Source organism: Anser brachyrhynchus (assembly GCF_964034855.1).
Source record: "Anser brachyrhynchus genome assembly, chromosome: 14".
Lineage (NCBI taxonomy): Eukaryota > Metazoa > Chordata > Aves > Anseriformes > Anatidae > Anser > Anser brachyrhynchus.
In genome coordinates this window covers 690,320-709,621 of record NC_137709.1, presented here as the reverse complement: position 1 = coordinate 709,621, position 19,302 = coordinate 690,320, and the positions used below count along the sequence as shown (strand labels likewise).

Genomic DNA, 19,302 nt, shown 5'->3' with positions numbered 1-19,302 from the left:
GAAATGGTAATCACGGCCCTCACATTATCCAGGCATAGTTTCCTCTCTGCTTTTACCCACGCCACCTCTCTAGTTCCCTTTGCTAGAGGTAGGATGTACATGAGAGCCTCTGACCCACCTGTGCCTGTCCTCTTTTACTGGCCTAGATAAATTAGCCACGATGCTCAGCAAATGTTTTCTCCCGAGGCAAGCAGGTGACATCTGTTAGCTGCTGGTAGCTAATGAGCACGGGCTGGCATTGCAGGGCACACCGGCACCCAGACTGCCCCGAGTATGGAAGTGAGTGTCACAGCCTCTCAAGCTGAAGCTTGTTTCCTCTCTCATAACTCGGCCTCATCCCACATTCTGTGTTTTTGTGTTTGTGCACAAGAACAAAGACAGAAGTATCTGAAAGATATTTCTTTCAGAACAGTAGAAAGAAAAAGGAAACCAGTATCTGTCCGTCTGTCCTCAACATCTAAAGCCTGCAGCAGTTATGCAGCAGGACTTCAGTGCTGTTATCCGAGCGAGTTTTAAACCCAGAACTCCGACAGCAGAAGGGGGCTGAGGTTCTTCCTTTAAGCACAGAAGAGTTCTGCGAGGGGAGGACAAGCCGGGCGCTGGGGCCCTGGTAGCTCTGCCCGGGTGCAGGGCAGTGGCAAAGGGGCCAAGCGCCCGTCTGCGCGGGGCTCTCCTTGCTGCTTCCCCTCCTCTGCCCAAGGGGCCTGCACTATGCACGTGCAAATGCTTGTGGAGCTCCTCAGCCACAGACATGGTAAACAGCTTTAATAACAATTATTAAAGGATCACTGGGGCAAAGGCTGTATTTTTTGAGGTTTTAGATAATGCCAGTGCTCCCAGCTGGAGGTAAATAACTAACAAGTAAAAGAACAAGGATTATACAGTCTCACCTGGCAGACGTGACAGTCTCCTCCTGGTTAGCAAAGTCTGGGTCAGAAATGTTTTTTTTCCAAGCTCCTTTTTCTTCCTGAATCAAAGATGAACCTGCACCAAGAGCTGCAACTGCAAATCTAGACACATCCCATTTATTCCTGTTGGAAATACATAGACATGATATTTGTCTGCTCAGCGCCTTTTTTCTTTATTTGCTTCAGGGAACTCATCCTCATTTTAGCAATGCACATAGGGGGTGCAAGTGCATCGGACACAGGTGGACAACCTCACAGTGAGTGGGAAAGCTGAGTTCCTTACTTACAGAATGGGAGAAGCTCCATCAGCCCCACCGAGCCGTGCCCCGGAAAGTGTGTCAGTGTTAAATCGGGCAGGGAAGGGACCAGCTGAGCCAGAAGACCCCTCCAGCAGCAGGTCTGTGGCTGCATGGCAGATGGATGGTGCACATCAACCCTCTTCTTGTGCACCTGCAGCTCCGCTGCCGAGACTGACACCAACAGCCAGCATTACTTGTCTTGTAGACCGGGGCATGGAGCCAGGCAATTGTCTCCTACGTAATAAAGGGAGATACTCATTGCATTCCCTGCAATCTGCTGGAGATATCAAGAGAAGCAAGTAATTGCTGCTAGGTGGGGTTACACTTGAATCAGTTGTCTCCTCTAGATCTACCATTACGTGGTACTCCTCAGAGCCACAGGCCAACAGAAATCCTCTCTTTAAGATTGTGTCTTTTTTTCTTCTTTTTTGGAAGCATGGGTGGCGCCTGTCAAATGCTTTCAGTCGCTCTCCCAGTGGCTAAGATAAGCCTATACTCAGACTAACATATTGTTTTCTTTCTCCCTGTAGGTCAGTGCATCTTACTACCCCGCTTCGGGATCGCTGGGGCACTCAGCAGCCATTGTCACTCTTCCCCACCTGCAGCACCACCTATCAGCCAACATGTACGTAAGGAGACGAACACCGGGGGTGTCGTGCCATGTTCTGTACCTTCGCCTGAGCTGAGCCAGCCCTGCCAGGGGCTGTCGGGTGTCAGGAGATGCAGGCGGAGCAGAGCGCGGGTGCCGCGTGTCCGGGTCCGAGCGCCGATCCATGCATGAGTGTCCGTGGCAGTTCTGAACAGGAGGTCGCAGAGACCTACTGTGGCAGCTGAAGGTTAATTTTAGGGAAATCAGGGGATATGGAAGAATATAGATACACTGATGGAAATATTTGAGACAGATTTCAAATTACTGTGCTCTTCTTTTTGAATTATTATATTCCCCGCAGGTGAACTATCTTTGCACCTTACTACCTCACTTCTGTATTTATAGACATATAGTTTCACCCACTTATCAATGGTACATTTAAAATTTTTAAATATAAAGAAACTAATCACACCTTAAGTGAGCCTAATTATTTACTCTAAGACAATGAAGATCACTGATGTTTTGAATGATCAAATCTTTTAAAAGTTTCCCAGAGTTAAAATTAGTAGGTAAATATATTGTGATGATTTGTTTTCCTCTGAATAAGATTCAGCAGCCTGGCACTGTGGTAAGCTACACAACAACAACCAAATAGCAACAAGCTGTCTACACGGTAATTAGCACCTTCCCAGTATTGAGCCAGACCCTTGGATACAGTAGTACACGTGAGCAATATCTAGAAATCTTTTCTACATTCATGATATTTGCTATTTTCTTGCATTAGCGTAGGTCATCCAAGACTGCTGCACACAAACACAGTGATTCCTAACTATAAGAATGCTCCTGAAGCCTTAAAATAATTTTCAGAATGAGGATTGTATTTTAGTGTTTTATCAGCTGCCTGTTTGGCTCAGCTCCTTTTTCAACCCTACAATATGAAACCAGTCTGTGCCTGTCCTGCCCCTGAAGATAAATCCTGTATAAAATAAGCCACTGCAGAATCAGAACACCCTTACGCTGAACTTTGTCTGGTCTGTGCAAGTAGCAGCAGCAGAAGTTATTTTATAGACAGACTTTTTTAGACAAACTGTCAGCTGATTTTTCTGAACAACAGGGAGAGAGAACAAACCATTTTAAAAGTTATGGGATAGTCTTTGACAGTCTGCTGTTTTCATTTTATTTTTTTTAATAATAACTGCTAATTGCTGCACAGTCCGTAATAGCTGGGAGCAGATCACATCCCCCTCTCCAAGGAAAAATGAAATTTCAAATGAATTTCTAGACCAGTTTCCTCACTAGTCCGGAGCAGAGCCATCTCCCTCCTCATTCGTCTGCTTCACTCTTCAAAGCCCCCCAGCATCAATGACTGAGGTCCCAGCGTGTGTTTCTGCACGGCTGTGGTCGCGGGAGGACAAGGGGAGCGAGGAGGACGGGGTTCAAGCACTCGCGCTGCATCTGTCGCCCTGTGCTGCCGGGCTCCCTCCCGCACCTCCAGATGATGCTCAGGGCAAGCAGTCGCAAGGCCTCTTGCTCACCAGTGCTTCAAAGGCAGAACGCATTCCTGATGCTATCACCTGGACAGGGCACCATGCTGCCCTCTTTCATAGTGCCTTGCCTTAGAACAGGTCCACGTTGGTCCTTAATCAGTTATTCCAAAGGAGCACCTCCTGGGTGAGGAGGAGAACAGCAGCCTTCTCCTCCCCGATGCTTGCTTGTCGCCCTTGGCTGGCTCGGCTGGCACTTCTGGGACAGCAACCGCTGATGAGATCTGCTTTGTTCTTCATTCCTGCTGGCTTTTCTTTTATTCATATCCCCTTTGGCCTAAAGTTACAGGCTGTTTCTTTCCTGCAAGTTCTCTCCACAGTAACAGCAACACCCAAAGACTTGACGGAAGTGCTGGTGGAGGAGGCTTCAGGCAAACAGCCTCTCACCCAAACCCAGCAGCATCACCTCCTCAGCACAGCTAAAACCAGGCGCTCTGGGACATGATCCAGCCACTTCGCACGGAGGCAGTGGCTTCTCTGCAGGCTGCCTTCCCTCCCCTTCACCTCCCCCGTTGTCTCCCCAGGTGCGTGGCTCTCCACTCCTACATGGCTCACGGGCCGGACGAGCTGGAGCTGCAGAAAGGAGAAGGGGTCCGCATCTTTGGGAAATACCACGACGGCTGGCTGCGGGGCATGTCGCTGGTCACGGGAAGAGTGGGGATCTTCCCAAGCAACTACGTCGCTCCTCTTTTCAGGTCCGATTTTTCTTATATGGAACAGAAACATGTGGAGAGAGGGGCGGGTCACATGTAGGATGCTGTGTCTTCTCGTCCCCCCGGTGGAATCACCGCGTGGGATTCCTGCAGCACTAGTAACAGCCAGTGACTCCTCGTGGGGTTGTGATGACAGAATCATAGGACGGTTTGGGTTGGAAGGGACCTTAGATATAATCTAATTCCAACCCCCAGCCATGGGCAGGGACACCTCCCACTGCTCTTTATTTCTCTGCACACCTGCCCGGCTGCGTGCACTACGTGGGAATCACATCTCCCCCCAGCACCCAGGGGCTGGTGCAGGGAGAAGTCAGGCAGCTGATGGGTTCAGCAGCACTGCCCCTGGGGTGGCACACAGCCCAGACACACCAACGGCGTGGTCAGCCTTCGTCTGCTGGTTTTAAATCTGGGATATTGGCAGGGACATCTCTATCTTCTCACACGGCTGTTTAATTCAGGCCAGGAGCTTGGGCAGAGACCTGCAGGTGCCACCACACAGTGCGTGTTGATGAGTTAGTCTGGGAGCCAGGCTGAGCAGCAGCCGGTCTGGTCTCAGACTCGCCTTTGTTCATTTTGGATGACACCACTCTTCTTTTTTCTGCCAGAAGGGAAACTATGAGCTGAAGGCTCTCTTAGAGTCAAAATACTGTCTTTAGAGCAGGAATTTAAATGCTAGAAGCCACTGATCTAATTAAACAAACATGCATTAGAAAAAGCAATAATTAATATATACAATTTAGGTGAGGAAAAAAAAATTGCCTGTGCCCTCAGTTCCCCTGATATTTGCTCAGGTTAGGCAAAGGCATGACAAAGAGCTTAGAAATGCAGTGCTGTGTCTGAAACAGAAAGCATGGGGATGAGCCAAGAAGCCTCTTTGCAGATTACCACGTTGTTATTTGGAAAAGCAGCACCCAGTGCCTTGCTTGCTCCCAGCCCAGAGCCAGCATTCCCTCTCCCCCATTTTCTTGTGACGTGGAAAAAACAGATCCCCTCCTTCCTCCGTGCACCCGCACCGATAACACCACGGCCCCACCTCACTGATAAACGGAGCAGAACAAGTAGTGGAGAGCACAGCTCAGCCACCCCAACGAGCCTCACAAAGTGCTTCAACCACAAACACTGATTTGGGCGCTGTATTCTATCCTCCTGAACCACCTGTGCCATCTGTAGTGTTTTCCACCAAAACCCTGGCACAGGAGCAGTGCAGGAGTATTTAAAGCCACCGAGTTCACATTTGGGGCAAACTGCTGCTTTCCTTATGAAAAGCCTCTGAACGCCAGCTCACAACCTTCTCCGTTGCCAGCAGGAAACCCAGCCTCTCCGACTCGAAGCTGCCTTCCCTGTATGCCTCGTGGACGCTGTCGACCGCCTCGCTCTCTTCCCAGGGGAGCATCTCGGAGAGCGGCCAGCGGCAGAGCCGGCCGCTGAAGGTGGCTGCGCTGCCCGTGCCCGTGCCCTCGCCCGGCAGGAGCGTGGCCGCGCTGGGGGGCACGGGGCAGGCGTCGCTGCGGCGCGGCCGCGGCAGCACCAGGAAGAGTAAGTGCGGGGCCGGGGGTGCCGCCGGGGGGCTGGGAGGGGTCCTGAGCGTTGCGGGGTGCCGAGCAAAGTGCTGGCGATCAAAGTAAGTGAAACAAAAGCCAGCAACCTAAACGTGAACTGTACTGAGGCAATACGATCAGTCCCTAAGTGGGCTGAAGCAGTGGTCTTGGAAAATGGAAACCAGCAAATCCAGCTCCTGAACTGGGCAAAGCGATGGGAATCAAAAGAATCAGTGGATAGGCAGGAAAACCTTACACATCTGGGGGTGGAAATCAGGGCAGTCTGGTCAACAAGCCTGAGTTCCCTGAAGGAGCTGGAGAGCCTGAACAGGTGGTTGCTGAGCACAGCGAACAGCGAAAAAGCTTCCGACAGCACTGCGCAGAGGCGCTCGCTCGCGGGCCCCCGGGGACAGCCGGTGAGCGGTGCCAAGGCGCCCGCACGGAGCGCGGCTGGAATCAGGCACGAGGACAGGGATGTGAAGTTTGCTGCTGGTGTTGGGGTTTTCAGCGCAGTCGTGTCTGAGGCTGGCTGCAAAGATCCACAAGATAATTTCACAACACCAAGCAACACAGGGAGCTAGAACGGTAGCTGAAACATCCATACACGGATGTGGAGAAGGATAAGCCCTAATTATGCACACACAGCACTGGGCCCTAAATTACTTGTATCCCTCTAGAGAGGGATTTTGGAGTCGTCACAGATGACTCTGAGAACTCCAACTCCATGCTCAGAAGCAATTAAAAAAGGTTAATTTGAAATATTATTTGAAGCAGGAATTATTAAGAAAGGAGCTCAGAACAAAAGAGTAAAACTCAGCTGTGCCATTGTAGGAGTTCTAGTGAACTCATATCCCGAATACCTCATATTTCTCTTAACTCAATAAGAATACAGTAAAATTAGAAATAAGTATACAGAAGAATGATCAAGAGAATGGAATAACTTCTATTTCTGGAGCAAATTTTTTCAGCCTGGAAATATCCAAGGTGCATAAAATCACGAATAGGCTGAAAGTGAGAAACGATACTTCACCAAAAAAAAAGAAGTAGGGGTCATCCAGTGAAATTGTGAAGTCAAAAGCTTCAACGGCACAGAACTCGAGGAGCAAAATTCTCCATATCAGCTCTATTTTCCTCTCCCACGCCAAGACCCAAAGCGAGCTCCCGTGGGAGCAGCCCCGTAGCCAGCCCGTGCCCATCGAGTGCCCCGGGCTGAGCCAGCCCCAGGCAGAGACGCTGCGCCCCGCGTACCGGGGCACGTGGTGGCACTCGCAGGAGCAGGGGCGTTCACGGCTCCTTGCTGCGTGCCTGCAGGAGCCATTTCCTGAAGGAACGTCCTTGGCACGGCGCTAACCACGCCGACTCTGTGGTCAGCTACGTTGCCAGCCGCCGCAGCTCTGCAGCCACCGGCACACCGCGGCACACGTGGTGCACCGACCGACCGCCCTGCTGTGGCCGGCAGGGCAGGGCCGCACGCACACACCGTCAGCCTGCTCACATGCCCAGTCCCACGTGCCCGAGGCTGCAGGGGATGCCTGAGCAAATGCTCCTGCCAGCTGGCAGTGCCCCATGTCCCACACTGCGGGCTTTCCCCAGCTGTGGTCATTTTGGTGATTCCTTTTTTTAATTTTTTTTTTTTTTTTTTGAGTTGGCAGAGAAAAACTCTTTGTGAAGGTTTATTCAGAGCTCAGTTGGTTAAATGCTTTCCAGTGAGACTGGTAGGGTTTATCTTCAGACCATACATGCTGCTCTGGAATATATTTCCAAGTATATTTGAGCAACTCTGACATACTCTCTGATACTTTCAGGCGGAGCTGCTGGCCGGAGATAGGCAGTGTCACTGGCAGGGGTGAGGCTCATTTGCAAAAACTATTGTCAGTGGTTTTAGACTCAAAATTGGATTTATCTTAAAAGTTATTTTACTGCAAAGGACTCCTTCCCCTGTGGTGGCTCTGTTTAAAAAATCAATCTTCCAAACAGCAAGACGCTGCAGAAGAAATAAAGTGTGCAACTTCCAGCACTGTAGCCTGGAAAGCAGCTATCAGATGGAGCAGCCAAAGTGGGAACTACAAATAGCACCAAACCACGAGCACTGTGGGGATGGCTCAGGCGCAAGAGCTTGTGCTTACAGTTCTTGCTTGTTCAGAAAAATAAATAAATAAATAAATAAATAAAACCATGAGGGGCAGAGAGCAGAAGGTGCCCAGACCCCTGGGGATGTGCTGCCTCCCCACCGCAGGTACTTCTCGATGAGGGTCTCTGCCCTGCACAGGGCTTGGGGAGGCGAGGACCAGCCTGCGAACAGGGCTGCTGATGCATAACCGCTGCTCACTTCTGCTCTCTGCTTTGCCTCTATTGTCTTCCTTTTGGGACCCACGGCATTCCTGTTAACTCACCTCCTCCCATGGCTCTTGCTCCCCAGATGGGTCCCTGCAGAGGCCGGGGCAGCCAGGGGGCCCCGCGCAGGCTGCCGGCTCCCTGCGGCGTCCTCCCACGGCCACGGTGCGACCTCAGCAGTTTCAGCTCTATCAGCACATCAGCGCTCAGCCGCACAGCATCCCTCCTGCAGCTGGCGTGGCTGAGGCAGGAATGAGGCCAAACTTCGCCCACGATGCTTCACCAGTGCTTGTGGTCAGAGGAGGGGAAAGCAGAACGCCTTCTGTCTGTAGCTCAGTGATCCTGGATGCCAAAGACCCTCCAGCAAAGAGTGAGCCAGCCCCAAAGCCGCCTGCGTCAGCTCCACCGTCCATCCTGGTGAAACCAGACACGTCCCGGAACAGCACCGAAAAGGTACGGCGGGGGGGGCCTGCTGCCCTCGGCCGGTCCTCACAGTCCTCTAGGGACCCACAGTTGGTGTCAGCCCAGCGCTGGCCGTGGCCCCAATCCCATAAGGGCTTCTCTCCGTTCTCACCAGGTTTTTTCCTGTTAGAAATCAGCACGATCCATACCTGCATTAAGCGATCAGATATTGGTGCTGCTGACTCTGCTGTTGAAATTAAGCCTTTCGGAATGGCAAGGTGCTGCAGGGTCTCTTTCGGAGTGAATGAATGAACATTGGTCATGCTCAAATTTTGAGACTTCGAGGTCTTAAATGAGGCATGAATCCCACGGAGGTCGCCGTGAGTCTGGTTTCAAATGAGCAGGTGCCAGATCTGGATGTCAGACCTTCCGCTGGGCCGGGCGGTGCAGCACTCCGGCATGCCCCCACATCTCCCTCGCACCACTGGCTGAGCCGCATGGAATGGAGATTTCTCTCCCTGTTGGCAGCCAGAGTGACGTTGCCTGGGTAAAAAGGGATACATTTGTCACCCTGTCATTGCCCTGCTGACAGCTCTCCCCTCCCATGGCACCCAAAGGGCAAGTCACTGCACAGGCCCCGAGGGGGGCAGCCCTGGGAGCTCTGGGGGAAGCAGGGAGGGCACGGCGTGGCGGGGCGCCGCGCTCTTCCCCACAGCACCGTGCGCTCCCCGCAGCGTCCCCGGCAGGCCGCCCGCTTCCCCCTGGTGACGTGCTCCGTTCTCATTGCAGCAGGTGAAGACGGTGAGGTTCCAGAACCACAGCCCCCCGCCGCCCAAGCGGCACAGCCTGCAGCCCTCCCCACGCCTGCTCCGCAGCAGGACGGAGCCGGCACCCGTGGTGGAGCCCCCGCTGCCCGAGGGGAGCCCGCCGGGCCCCGAGCTGCCAGCGCTGCCCTCGCCCCGGCTCGGCGCCAGCCCCCTGCACCCGCGCCGGGCGCTGCACCCAAAGGCGGCATCGCTGGACCTCTCGGGCCAGCTGACCTTCCCCATCAGGAAGAGCTACAGCAGCGTCTCTGCGAACTGACAGGGTAAGCTCACAGTCCCCCCGCGACGTGCCTCCCCGCCCACCCCGCTGCCACCCCTGCTTGGCAGGGGGGATTTTCCCCATGGGCCACGCTGCCAGCACCCGGGCCCAGCCGAGGGCTCGGGAGCCCCAGGGGAGCAGGACGGGGCAGCGGCCGTCCCTGCCCCAGCCAGCCGGGCATCACGGCCCCAGACCGGGCTGCGGGATCCCCACGGGCCCGGGAACTGCACGGAGCAGCGGGGAGCTGGGCTTAGGGCAACACAAAGCCAACGCTCCTCGGCATCGCATAGGGCTGCCTGTAGGAGAATCGGGGAAGGAGCGGGAGAGGGAAGAAAGCACACAGGTATCAGAAATGGTTAAACTTGTTTTGATCTCCTCACTGCCACAGGAAAACCCACAGAGATCAAAACAGTGGTTCATTACCTTCCTACTTCCACAGGATAAAGAAACCATAAATCAAAATCAGTCAGCTTCTAGTTGGATGTTCGCGTTCCCTTTTGAGGGGGTTTCACTTGGGTTTTTTGTTAGGTTGGTTGCTTGCTTTTCTCTCTGGTTTTAGTCCAGGAGCTGTAACTCAGAAAATAGTTTAAAAGGTGATTTGCTGAGGAAAGGGACAATAGAAAGGGACACGTCCTCACAACATCCACTTAGACTGTGCAGACGAGGGTATTGTATCTTGCTTCTCGTCCCTTGGTGTCCTCTAGCTACCTGACAGCCGCTTCCTAGCTGGCCACGAGCTTACTCCAATTTCACCACCCACCCATTTGGATATTGTTTTTGTAAACACCCTAAATGGGATTCATGGGTTTAAGCCTACATGAAGACGCATGAAACATCGTCCAAGGAGCAGAGAGCAGGACTCAGCGCTCCCACAGCACAGAGCACCCCCCCCGCCGTGGCAGCCCCAGCCCCAGCCGACCCCTGCAGCCACCCTCCCGGGAACGCACGGGCAAGCCGGCAGCACCCGGCAGGCTGCTGCACAGCAGGTTTTGGTTCTCATACCTCGCTTTTATTGCTGGTTTAGAGACCACCAATTCCCACCTGAGCCACAACAAACAAACATTAGATCTCCTAGCAGCTCCTAACAGCGGTAGCTGTGCTTCTTCCAAAACTGCTGTGAAATCACATCCTTGGTTAATCGCATACAGAACCTACAGAATTAGCTCTGCTGGTGGATAGAAACTCTCTGAGGCTGTGCATTGGAGAAGGAGGTTTTCTTCTGGAATTAAGGAAAGGGAATGGATAAAAACCTCTACTAGCCCACAGACCCTGTTTTTTCTCTTTCAGGCTTTTTCTGTTTGTGTAGCAGGAAGCTGGCTTCTCCCCAAAAGAGGGATTTTCAATGGCGCGGAACTAACCAGTGGCACTGATAAGTTCTTTGCCTGCTGCTGTCTGTCACTATTTAAGGTCCTTTAGAAAAATCCTGACAAACTGAAAAAGTGCACTTTTCCCAGGTATAAAAGGTGGTGCAAGTGGCAAATAAGAGGGTGAAGACAGCCCTTAGCGATGCCATTTCAGTGAGAACTGAACAGCCCAGAGAAAATGGCAGCTCTTCGCCGAAGATTCCTCTCAACCCTTTAGAACTAAACCAGAAAACCTCATACGATGTCTCTATAACCGAGAACAACTGCACCTCTCCCAGCCACAGTCAGAAATAAACAGAATTGCATTAAGTATGTCCAGGATCATCCCAGTTAGTAATTTATAGTGTTAGTGTGGAGGGGAAGGAGGGGCTGCCGGCTCACGCCTGGCTCCGACCATCACTTAGCGCATGCTAATGAAAGGACGGCTGGCTTGGTGTGACCTCACCTGTAACCTGCTGACGAAGCATCCAATGCATTTCAACAGCTGACCTCCCCTGAGACTCATTCAAGACAGTGGCATGGGTGGTTGGAGCTACACATGAGAGTTAATTATGCAGATAGAAATGCTGCCAAAGCGGGAGCAGCAGGAAATGTGAAGCACAGCTCGGTGCTGAGAAGGGACAGCACACGTAGGGAAGCAAGGGGAATGTCTGCATTTTACTGCCCCCCAGAAGGAGCATCCTCGCCTCCCGCTAGCACAGCGAAGCCCAGCCTAACGCGACGGCCCCGGCTGCGCTGCTTGCCGAGCAGAGGCGCCTGCTGCGAGCTGCCTGTGCCGGGAGGGACCCGGCCGGTTCGCTGTGCCTGCTGCCCCTCCTGGGTGGGCTTTTACACCCGACAGCAAGAGGCAGCCTCGAGCCCACCAGTACCAGCAGAGCACGGGGTCCCTCAAGAGCCAGCAGCAAGACAGTGGCCTGGGGAGCCTGCAGCAGCTCTGATCTGAGATCTTCGCCTGTTGCCAGCAATTAGCTCTGCCCTGCAAGACCCCAGTGCCCGTTTCATCAGGACCTCAAAAGGAGCCTTCCTCGAGAGCAGGGAGCGCATCAGTGACTGCAGACGCTCGGGAGCTCAGCACAAGCTGCATGCAGAGAGGGATTTGAACACGAGCGACAAAGAGAAAACAGCATACAGCAACTCCCTGGGGCTTCAGGCAGAGATGTATGCTGGTCACCTTGTAAATTTAATCTGCTACTGGGGCGGGTTCCCACAAGAGGCGGGCAACAGGGAAGAATCTGAAGTTGTTTGGGGCTGCAAAATGAGAAACAGAGAGAGCAACCTGCGGAGCTGCCTGTGGGCCCCTTCCTCATGCCTCATACCTGCCACCAAAGCCCAGAGGGGAGGAAATACAGCACCACCGTTGGCCCGATTTGTCAGGTGCACTAAGCCAAGCCTCAGCAGACACTGTGAGCATCAGGAAAATCCAAAGGTGCTCAGCATGCCTTAAGACTTAATAAGCCATAAAGTCTGAACATCCGAGCTCACAACAGCTGGATGCTGCTCATAACGTTGTCAGCTCAGAACATTGCCTTTCATGGAACAAAGCCACCCTTTTCCACCAAGATAAACAGCAATAAGGTTTCACAGACCCATGCGCACAGGGAACCTTGCAAAACTGCTCAGCCCATTTCACGGCACTGAAGACTTAACACAAAAACACCAAAAAGCACCACAGATCTCTCCCAGAGCTGACCCACTGTGTTATGGCAACACGTGACAGCGTTGGGCTGATGGGGAGAGAAAAAGCTCTGGCACTTGTGCACATGCGTGCACACACGCACAGAGTCACAGGCACCAAGAGGGAAAGGAAGCACTGACAATGAAATTGGTGCTTTGGTAAAAAAAGCAGGAATCTATTTTGGGACAGATCTCAGTTTCTTGCACAGGATATTTCAGTGCTTTGGTGCTATGGTGATAAGTTCCCTAAATGTATCCAAAATGTGCAGGAAGAAAGAACTGAAAACAGGACACATTTTAAAGCAACAGCTCCAATCAGCATCTTACTGACATCACCCAGCACTCCCAGCGACACACGTACCTGCCCACTGGTTTAATCCTGCAGCCCAGTGCAGAATGGTGGAGCATAGCATCTGGACTGGATTATTTCACTACGGAACACTGCAGGCAAAAGGAGCGAGGGTTCAAGAGCTTTCTTGCAAAAATCCAGGCTAAAAGGGAAACCCCAGAGGGAGATAACCTGCAGCTGTGTCACAAGCGCTAAGCAAGGCAGTGCCCCACAAGCAGTCCTCATCGACACAGGAAGGCTGATCACACCAGGGAAAACATCCACGGGGTCTGCCAGGAGCAATTCTCTAAGTGCACCAGACCAGAAATGTCTCTTCTGGAACAATTACTCTAATCACCTTTATTCTGTGAGCAGAACAACCACACAGGGAGAGCTTAGAGCACAGACAAACAGCATTTTCTTGGTTCAGCTCTGGGCCGGGGACCAGAAGGGCACTCCATCTCTCATGAAGCTCTGCTGCAAACCCCTGTCCGTCCTCTGGCTCCTCTCATTATTTTACTTTTTTTTTTTTTTATCGTTAGCAGTATAAAAGGAGCATCACATGTTGGCAGGAGGGTGGTAGCTCTGCATGGAGGCGGGCGAGCTCTTTAAGGGTGTATGTTCATTTTCATATGTATATATTTATCTTCCCTCCTCTCTTCCCCTCTTCCAGACTCTCTTCAGCCCAATTTCCCCAGTGAAGAGAGGTTAGACACCAGCACCGTGACCCTGCTGCTGCATCTCCTCCAGCAGGCCGGGAAGGACCGGGCCCCCCCCCGGGCTGCTCCCTGCAGCGGTGCAGCCCCGGCCCCGCTCACTGAACTGCCCAGGCTCAGCCCTGCCTCACCGTGACCCAGCTTATGAAGTCCAGAGCGCAAAGGAAACAACGTTAGGAAAGGCAAAATACAATTGCAACCGCACTGCAGCATAATGTATTTCCGTAATGAAAATACATTGTTCTCTGCCTCCCCGGCTCAATGCGAAGGCACTCGGTTGCTGGGGGCTCCGGCCATCTGCAGCATCGCGTTTGTCAGGGAGCGCAGGGAAAGAGCTCTGGAAAAGCACACAGGGTAGCACACGGGGACAGAGGGACCCTTAATGAACCTCTCTCAAGTTCCTGAGTTGGGCTTATTTTCTATCTGCTCATTTCTTATGATTAGTTAATGAATTGGAGCTGAATCAGACCATTCATCAGCTCTGCTTTAATTGCCTGCCTAGCCTGGCAGAAACCTAGGAGCACTTCAATAAGTAACCTACCCCCCTGAGCTTGAACTGCAGTCATGTTTCCTGATGAATTACGAACAAAGGCAGCAGAGGTAACAAAACATAGCGTTAACTAATTCCCTCCCCACACTTCATGCGGTGGACAACTCGTCTCAGGCACGGGGGTGAGGGGAGCCCCCCGGCCTCCTGGAGCTGCACCCACAGTGCTCCCTCCCACGGCTGCCCTGGGGAAAATAAAAGCGATAATGTCAGGAGGGAATTCTGCACGGCCATCTCAGAGGGAAACCGGCAGGCTGCTCTCCTAGGAGCGTGAGAACTGTAGCCAGACTGGGGTCTATAAAATGTCCCTGGGGACCAGCGCCTGCTCTGTGATGAAGAGGATCTCGTTATTCCTTGGTCAGAGGACAGAAGTCACGTAAGAGGATGCTGCGTCCAAAGCAACACAATGCATTTATGACCACATCTTGTCACGTGCTGAAAAATGCCAGAAAGGTGCTACTGGAAACAGCACTGACTTCAAGAGGGCAAGGGCAGGCTCAAGGCTTTGCTAGCTGGGATCACGTTGGTCTGACAAACACAAGTGCCACTGGTAGCTCGATACTTATGAAACCCTGCTGTGATTTCTATGTCTTCCAGTTGCTGAGCCTTTGACAGTCATTCTCAAGAGTTTCTTCCTCTTTTATAAATGGAAGTCAAGGGTTTTTTTTCTTTCGTAGATGATCACATGATTCCAAGAACATGGGACTTTAAAAAAGGTATCGCAATACCGATAAGTTAGTAAAAGACCATGTAGTGCAACACCAGGTATTTACTTCTTTCACTCTCCCAACCGCCCTGCTCTCCCTTTAGTAATGGGCCATTTTCTAAAATATTAGAAAACCATCAAACAAGCAAACTATAAGGCTGTAGCTCATTGAGACATCCAATCCATGATATATTCTCAGTCACCAGGTGCTCTAATGAACACTTATTTCCACGTGTTTCATTTCCTGACTTGATCTTGTTCAGGTTTTCATAAGCCACCAACCTAAAACCAAAACAGTTAAAGCACCAAGCACCTCATCTACATTCAGAAAAATCCAAGAAATTAGCTGGTGAGAAAAGCCCAGGAGCACAAGCAGCCCGCCCCAACGAGCCCCCTCTCAGCCCCACGGCACGGAGGGGCCGCAGGACTCCTTCCTCTCCTTCCTCCAAACAGCCCGGGGCAGAGCCCCCTCGCCCCAGCCCTTTTCTGTACCTAGGTCCAGGAAAATGAAAGGGACAAATCTGGCCTCAAAACATTTAGGTTGGAAACACCAGAGCAGCCCAGGAATTAGCAAGTTCCTATGTACATTTATCAGTATTTTAGAAGGTTTATTCATTGCCATATAGTTGAGGTTCATTTGTGCCACTACATATATTAAATGTAATAATAGCTATATAGACTTTAACTCATGTGTCCCGTCCCCGTTCCCCCCCACCCCCCAAGTCTCAGTATTTCCCCCGTTTAAAAGGTAACATTTCCAAACGCTCGGCAAACCAGCGCCCAGAACCCAGCACTCCCCGGGTGAAGCGATCGGGACTTACAGGACGCGTCGGCAGAAGCTCGCACAGGCCGAGTGCTCCGCCTGTACCTGCTTCAAACAGAAAGTTGTGGAGAAACCAGCAGCCACCGTTTGGTCTGGCACACAGGACACCTAACAGCGGTTGCACTGATGAAGACTATACACTTAATAAAAGCAGATAAAAGATCTATTAATACCAAACTTCCAAGCTAAATACATTTTAGAGACAGTAAGGATCAATGGATCCTTAGCGATTTACCTTGGTCACCTGCATAACAGATCAGTGAATTTTGTTGCCTACTTTCTGCATTGAGCCCAGGAAACATTACAGTGAAATGTTACTGCCATGTTACTATAAATAAGAAAACAGAAATGACTATTTTTACATGCATATGTTTAGAAACAGTAAGCTATATAATCATTTCTTATTTGGTGATGGGTAGGAAAAAAAATAGAATACATATATTTACTTTATTGTTTGGAGATACTTGTACAAATTCAGTGATGCTTAATATTTTTTCCATGATGTGAAGTTCATTTTTTAAAAAGGCTTTTTCAATTTATCGTACTATTAAGGAGAAGAAAAAAGTCAATAAACAAAGATATTAATTTTCTGGTTTGTATTAATCTTCAAAATATTTATTTTGTATTTCTGTAGCTAAAAAACAATGGTTTAAAAATATTTTAAGTTCTCAAAAGTTTACTTATCTAAGTTTATAATACCGCAGTGTAGGTCTGTAACCTGTAGATTAATTAAGAAGTTAACTGAAGACGAGTGGATTACTCCACCTTGTACCTGGAAGCGTAAGCGGCAGAACCGAGTTGCAGCATGCGTGCACTATAAAATTAGCTCGCTAGCCTGGTGGAGGTCAACAGGTGGAAAATACGGGTCTTGATAACATTTTCAGAGCCAGACATGTGCATTATTCCATCCTGTAGAAGCTGTTGTGCTACCATTAAAACTTTTTGCATGAAAAGCAGGAATGGTTATTTCCGCTCTCATCTCACGTTTCGCTGTTGCAGGAGCCGGAGCTTTGCTCGCCGCCACCTCGCCCGCGGGGCTCCGGGTGCCCTGTGGCGGCGGCTGCAGCTGGGCACCACGGCCAGGCCGAGCGGGAGCCACCGGTCTCCACTGGCGACGTTCTTCTTTGCCTCCCTACAAGCAAATACAACAATCCCATTAAGCTCTAAGCAATGCTTGACTTTTTTTTTTTTTTTTTTTTTTTTTTTTTTTTTAAATTTTGACTGCTTTGAAACCTCTGGATAAGAGAGAAGCAAGTCACCTTATTCCACTCGTACTTGGATAAAGTCAAGTGGCAGGAGGCACTGGCACTCACAGTGCAGGGAGGGGAGGGGAGGGGAACTCCTGCCCTGCTTTGTTTCGTCTCTTGCTGTTGCACTGTGCTACTGCCCCCTTTGCTGCAGAACGGGGTCACTGCTGTTCTCTCCAGGAAAAGCAAGTAAATCTGCATGGTTTTCAGCTCACTTGTCCAAGCCCAAGATGACAAATTAGGTTCATACTTTCAAGCCACTGCTGGATCAGTAAACCGCTTCAATATGACTGTCTAGCATGAAGAGCGGGTTATTGGGCATTATATCCACTCTTAACATCATGCGATAAGAAGCAGCTGAGAGAGACGGCTATAAAATACTCATACATTTTATTTTTAAAAGCAAGGCATTTTGCACAGTGGGTGGTGAGGGAGAAGAAGTGGATGGATAGAGAGGATCATGACTCAGGCTCCCTTGCTGGGGAGTTTTTTCAGCAGGCCGCCCCCAGCTGAAGCAGCAGCAGTGACAGCGCAGGGTCGCAGCGCTCCTGTCCTGCGCTGGGCCCCCCGGGCGGCAGCAGCTCAGCAGCAAGCAGCAAGAGGGCTGGGCTTCGGAGAGGAGCCCCTAGGAGAGAAGGAAGGTGGCTCTGTGTGAGTGCCATGAGCAGGAGCCAGCTTCCCACCTCACCCTGCACATCAAGACCAAGCAGAATGAATTCACAGGCCAGGTCCGGGCCCAGCCCAAGCACTGCCCTGACGCGCGCGGTGCCCGTCTCAGGCCAGGCCCTGCTCTCACCTGCCGCCTGCACTCACGGCGGGGAGCACAGATCCGGAGGGTGCTGGCCAGCCGCAGATTTCACTGCGGAAAGCGAGCTCTGAGGACGCTCTACTGCCTCAGCCTGAATGGAGGCTCCAGCACAGCTTCAAAGGGCTCTTTGTTCCCTGCCACCCTGATTACGCAGTAATGTATATTTTACGGCATCAGCTCTGGGCTATGTAATTCTACAGCAGCTACACAGCCACATACAGCCACGCTCTAACAAAGTACTTTAAAAACATGAGTAGTTGCTTGGAGTTGCCGTTCTATTATGAAACAAATACCGCTTTTGCCTCAGTGCAGGAGACAGGGCAATTCTTGAGATTTAATGCATTAGTTCAGCTTTAAAAATGCATCAAGGTAACAGAACAGATTTTCAGATCAAAAAGGAATTTGGCTGTAGGATCCTGCAAAAGCCGGCGTGAACAGCGTGGGGGCTGGTGGGTGGAATCCATCTTCTCCGGGACTGAGTCCCAAATGAACTTTTCACATTTGCGTCACTTCAACGTCACCGCTTTCAGCGCCACGCTGCAGGACGCGGATCCCGCCTGCAGATGCAGGGCCGCAGCCGCGCGCCCCCAGGACGGGGCTCCTCTCGCCCCCCCGCTTGCTGCATGGATCCGGCCCCCAGGGGCAGGCTCTGGGCTCCCTGCCCCAGCGGCGCCCGGCCGCGCAGGCTGAAGGACCGAACACCGCGGTCCCAGCCGTAGCAGTGGGGCTCACAGAGTCACAGAAGGGTTTGGGTTGGACGGGGCGTTAAAGGTCATCTAATTCCAGCCCCCTGACACGGGCAGGGACACCTCCCACCGGACCAGGCTGCCCAGGGCCCCGTGCAGCCAGGCCTTGAACACCTCCAGGGATGGGGCATCCACAGCTTCTCTGGGCAGCCTGCTCAGTGCCTCACCACCCTCTGAGCGAAGAATTTCCCCCGTATATCTCATCTAAATCTCCCCTCTCGTAGTTTAAAGCTGTTACCCTTGTCCTATCACTACAATCCCTGATGAACAGTCTGTCTCCCCAGCTTTCCTGCAGCCCCCTTTAGGTACTGGCAGGCCGCTGTAAGGTCTCCCTGGAGCCTTCTCTCCTCCAGGCTGAACAACCCCAACTCCCTCAGCATGTCTTTGTCTTTCCCAAATGCACTGGGAAATAAACCTGCACAGCTGTATGGCCAAAAATTTTCAAGGCTGCTAGACAAGAAAAATCTCAGCTGAAGGTCCCAGATCCCCAACAGCTTTATACTATAGGAACAGATTTATGCCACAGGAGAAGGGGTTCTTTCCTAATGTGCGTGTGCATTTCAAAACCTTGCTTGAATTCCAACAAATTTCCTATATTTATGGCAGATGCTACGCCCCACACTGAATTTAGCCCCGACACATTTTGGGTTTCAGGTGTCATCTCCTCTGACCCGCTGACATGGTGCTGCTAGCTGGATGAAAGAAAACCCTTTTCTAGCTGTGGCCCCAACAGTAGTGAAGAGACTTCAAAATCTGTGAAACATTGTTCCAGGAGGAACAAAAGAATTGAGCATAAACTGCATCAGCCTCAGAGCACCTGCTCAGACAGTGCTGACTCCCATTTGGATGTGTTGGTTTTCTCTCACTGTTATTGCCCGAAGTAAATTCAATAATGTTTTGCTATCACAGTCTCGCAATTCATTTAAATTGCCT

General features: G+C 51.4%; 1 protein-coding gene across 5 annotated transcripts in view; it reads left to right on the top strand.

Annotated features, from left to right (window-relative positions):
* The window catches only part of SH3RF2 (SH3 domain containing ring finger 2), a 39,692-nt gene extending 22,959 nt beyond the window's left edge, over nt 1-16,733 (top strand). For 2 of the 5 annotated variants that reach the window (XM_080554909.1, XM_080554906.1), the window contains 6 exons: nt 1,738-1,832; nt 3,865-4,035; nt 5,357-5,589; nt 8,011-8,378; nt 9,117-9,414; nt 13,450-16,733. In XM_080554909.1, coding sequence (XP_080411035.1) covers nt 1,738-1,832; nt 3,865-4,035; nt 5,357-5,589; nt 8,011-8,378; nt 9,117-9,410 — 1,161 coding nt within the window. In that variant the 3' untranslated portion in view covers nt 9,411-9,414; nt 13,450-16,733. Of the gene's footprint in view, nt 1-1,737; nt 1,833-3,864; nt 4,036-5,356; nt 5,590-8,010; nt 8,379-9,116; nt 9,415-10,697 lie in introns of all 5 variants that reach the window. The other 3 variants (XM_080554910.1, XM_080554908.1, XM_080554907.1) reach the window with 2 other exon arrangements.
* Nucleotides 16,734-19,302: the final 2,569 nt, after the last annotated feature.